Consider the following 2,358-nt stretch of genomic DNA (forward strand, 5'->3'; position numbering starts at 1 on the left):
GGGGGGGTCACGGCACCGCGCGGGGGCTGCCCCCGCCCCGGGTCTCTGCCCGCAGGAGCAGAGCACTATGGCGTGGGGACGGGGGCGTGGGGAGGGCCTGGGACACGTGTGACCATCCCCGAGGGTGACACCGACACCACCACGAGGTCCTTCCCTCCCACGAGGACCGACGGGGGCCGGGGCCGGGGCCGCCGGTTGTGCTGTGAGTGTGGGGGGTGCAGGTGGTCCGGGGGTCCTGCCGTGCCCGGCGGGGGTGGCCGCGTGTCCCTCGGCTCGGGGGGACGCCCCATCTTCAACCCCAGCCCCGGGGCGAGCGCAGGGGTCCCCGCACAGTCACAGTGATGGCACACGGAGGACGAGGGGACGGTCCCGCTGCGATGCCACTGCCACGTCCGGCCGTGGGGGGGGAGAAGGGGGGTCTGGAGGGGGGGCACGGGCCAGTCCGGGGCTCTCTACATGATGCTGCACTTCCCCTTGATTTTGTCTGTCCTCTTCTGCTTGCTGGAGCGCTTCCCGTCGATGGTGAGGCTCACGTTCCTCCTCTTCTCCAGGTTCAGCAGCTCCTGGAAGAGCTCCTTGACGTTGTAGTTCATCTTGGCCGAGGTCTCCATGAAGGCGCATTTCCACTCCTTGGCCATGGCCTCCCCCTCCCTGCTCTCCACCTCCCGCTGCGTCTCGTCGCACTTGTTGCCCACCAGCATGATGGGGATGCTCTCCACGCTGCCCTTGATCTGCACGATCTGCTGGTAGATGGGCTTCAGCTCCTCCAGCGACTGCTTGCTGGTGACGGAGAAGACGAGGATGAAGGCATGGCCCTTGGAGATGGAGAGGCGCTGCATGGCCGGGAACTGGTGGCTGCCGGTGGTGTCGGTGATCTGCAGGGTGCACACGCTCTTGTCGCAGCTGATCACCTGGCGGTAGGTGTCCTCGATGGTGGGGATGTAGGTGTCTCGGAAGGTCCCCTTCACGAAGCGCAGCACCAGCGAGCTCTTCCCGACGCCGCCGGCGCCGAAAACCACCACCCGGTAGTCGTTGCTCTGCTCCGGCATCTTGCCCCGGAGGTGCTGCCGCCGCTGCGGGGGGGACAGGGGGGCGTCACGCCGGGGCTTCGGGATGGACCCCCCCCCAAATGCAGCCGAGAGCCCCCCGTGAGGTGCAGCTCCAGGCGGGGGTCGGGCCCCGCCGTGCCCTTGGGACGCCCTTGCCGCCCGGCCCGGGGTGCAGCCGCCTTGGCTATTTTTACCCGGTGCCCGCTGTGGCCATATGGCCGAGCGCGGCCACCGGCACCGCGGCTGCGGCCGAGGCTGCTGGGGCGGCGATCTGGGGGGGCCACGCCGGGCAGGGACCCCCAGAGCCCCCCCCAGGAGCAGGGGCTGGGGTGGCCGCGGGCACGTGGTGGCACCTGAAGCGCCCACCCGGGCTCTCAGGCCCTGCCCCAGGTATGGAGGTGCCATTTCACACACAGGCCACACTGCCAAATGTCCTGTCAGCCCCTGTCACCCTGCGCCGTGCCCTGTCACCCCCTGCCACCCTGTCCTGCCCCTGTGCCACCTGTGTCATCCCTCTGCTCCGCTCCCAGCCCGGGAATGTGTCAGGGAGCACAGGGACCTGGGCACTGGGCACAGCGTGGCACAGGGGTGGGCTGTGTGGGGTGAGCTGTGGGCTGGTGACCTGCAGGCTCACAGACCCCCATGGCCACCCTTACGCTGCCAAACCTCGGTGCCCACTCTCAGGGGCAGGGTCCCCAGGCCTGGGCAGGGTCCCCAGTGCCCCCCCAAGAGGCACAGTCCCGGGGTGTGAAATGAGGGGGCACAAAGAGCTGCCGATGCCGAGCCCTGGGCTGGCCCTGCCTCGGTGTCCCCAGGGCAGCACAGGAGTGGCAGCACCAGCTCTGCCCCACGAGGGTCCCCAGGTGCTGCATTCCCACCCCACGGCACCGGGGTATCCAGATCCCACAGAGTAGCCCCAATAGTCCGGCACATCCCCAAACACCAGAGCTGGTGAGGTTGGGAGCTGGAGAAGGAGCCCATCCCTGCAGCCTCGGGCACCCAAGGAGCTCATCCCACAACGGGCTCCTTGGATCCCACCACACTGGAAGCGTCACTGGCACATGGGGCTGGGGATGGAGCAGGGCCGGGGCTGAGCTGGGGCATGGGAGTGCCCAACCTCAGCCAGGGCTGGACAAGGTCCTGCCCTTCCCACCCGAGTGTCCCACCTGTCCCTTCCCACCTGTCCCTTCCCACCTGTCCCTTCCCACCTGCCCCAGGCACAGCCGGAAGCCCCCCTGGCCTCGCAGCCATGGTGGGGGGCACTGGGGTGAGGGGCTGGGCTGGATGGACCCTCCAGGAACCTGGGGGG

At 69.1% G+C, this 2,358-nt stretch overlaps 1 protein-coding gene across 1 annotated transcript; it reads right to left on the reverse strand.

Moving 5' to 3' along the window:
• Nucleotides 1-338: 338 nt before the first annotated feature.
• On the reverse strand, nucleotides 339-2,114 carry LOC113942158 (GTP-binding protein Di-Ras1). The gene is made up of 2 exons (XM_027633299.1): nucleotides 1,531-2,114; nucleotides 339-1,073 (listed from the first exon to the last, which is right to left on the reverse strand). Exons 1-2 carry the CDS (start codon nucleotides 1,558-1,560, stop codon nucleotides 453-455), a joined length of 651 nt encoding a protein of 216 aa, XP_027489100.1. The 5' UTR covers nucleotides 1,561-2,114; the 3' UTR covers nucleotides 339-452.
• Nucleotides 2,115-2,358: the final 244 nt, after the last annotated feature.

This window comes from Corapipo altera, unplaced genomic scaffold, assembly GCF_003945725.1.
Source record: "Corapipo altera isolate COAL_440 unplaced genomic scaffold, ASM394572v1 61103, whole genome shotgun sequence".
In the NCBI taxonomy this organism is placed as follows: domain Eukaryota; kingdom Metazoa; phylum Chordata; class Aves; order Passeriformes; family Pipridae; genus Corapipo; species Corapipo altera.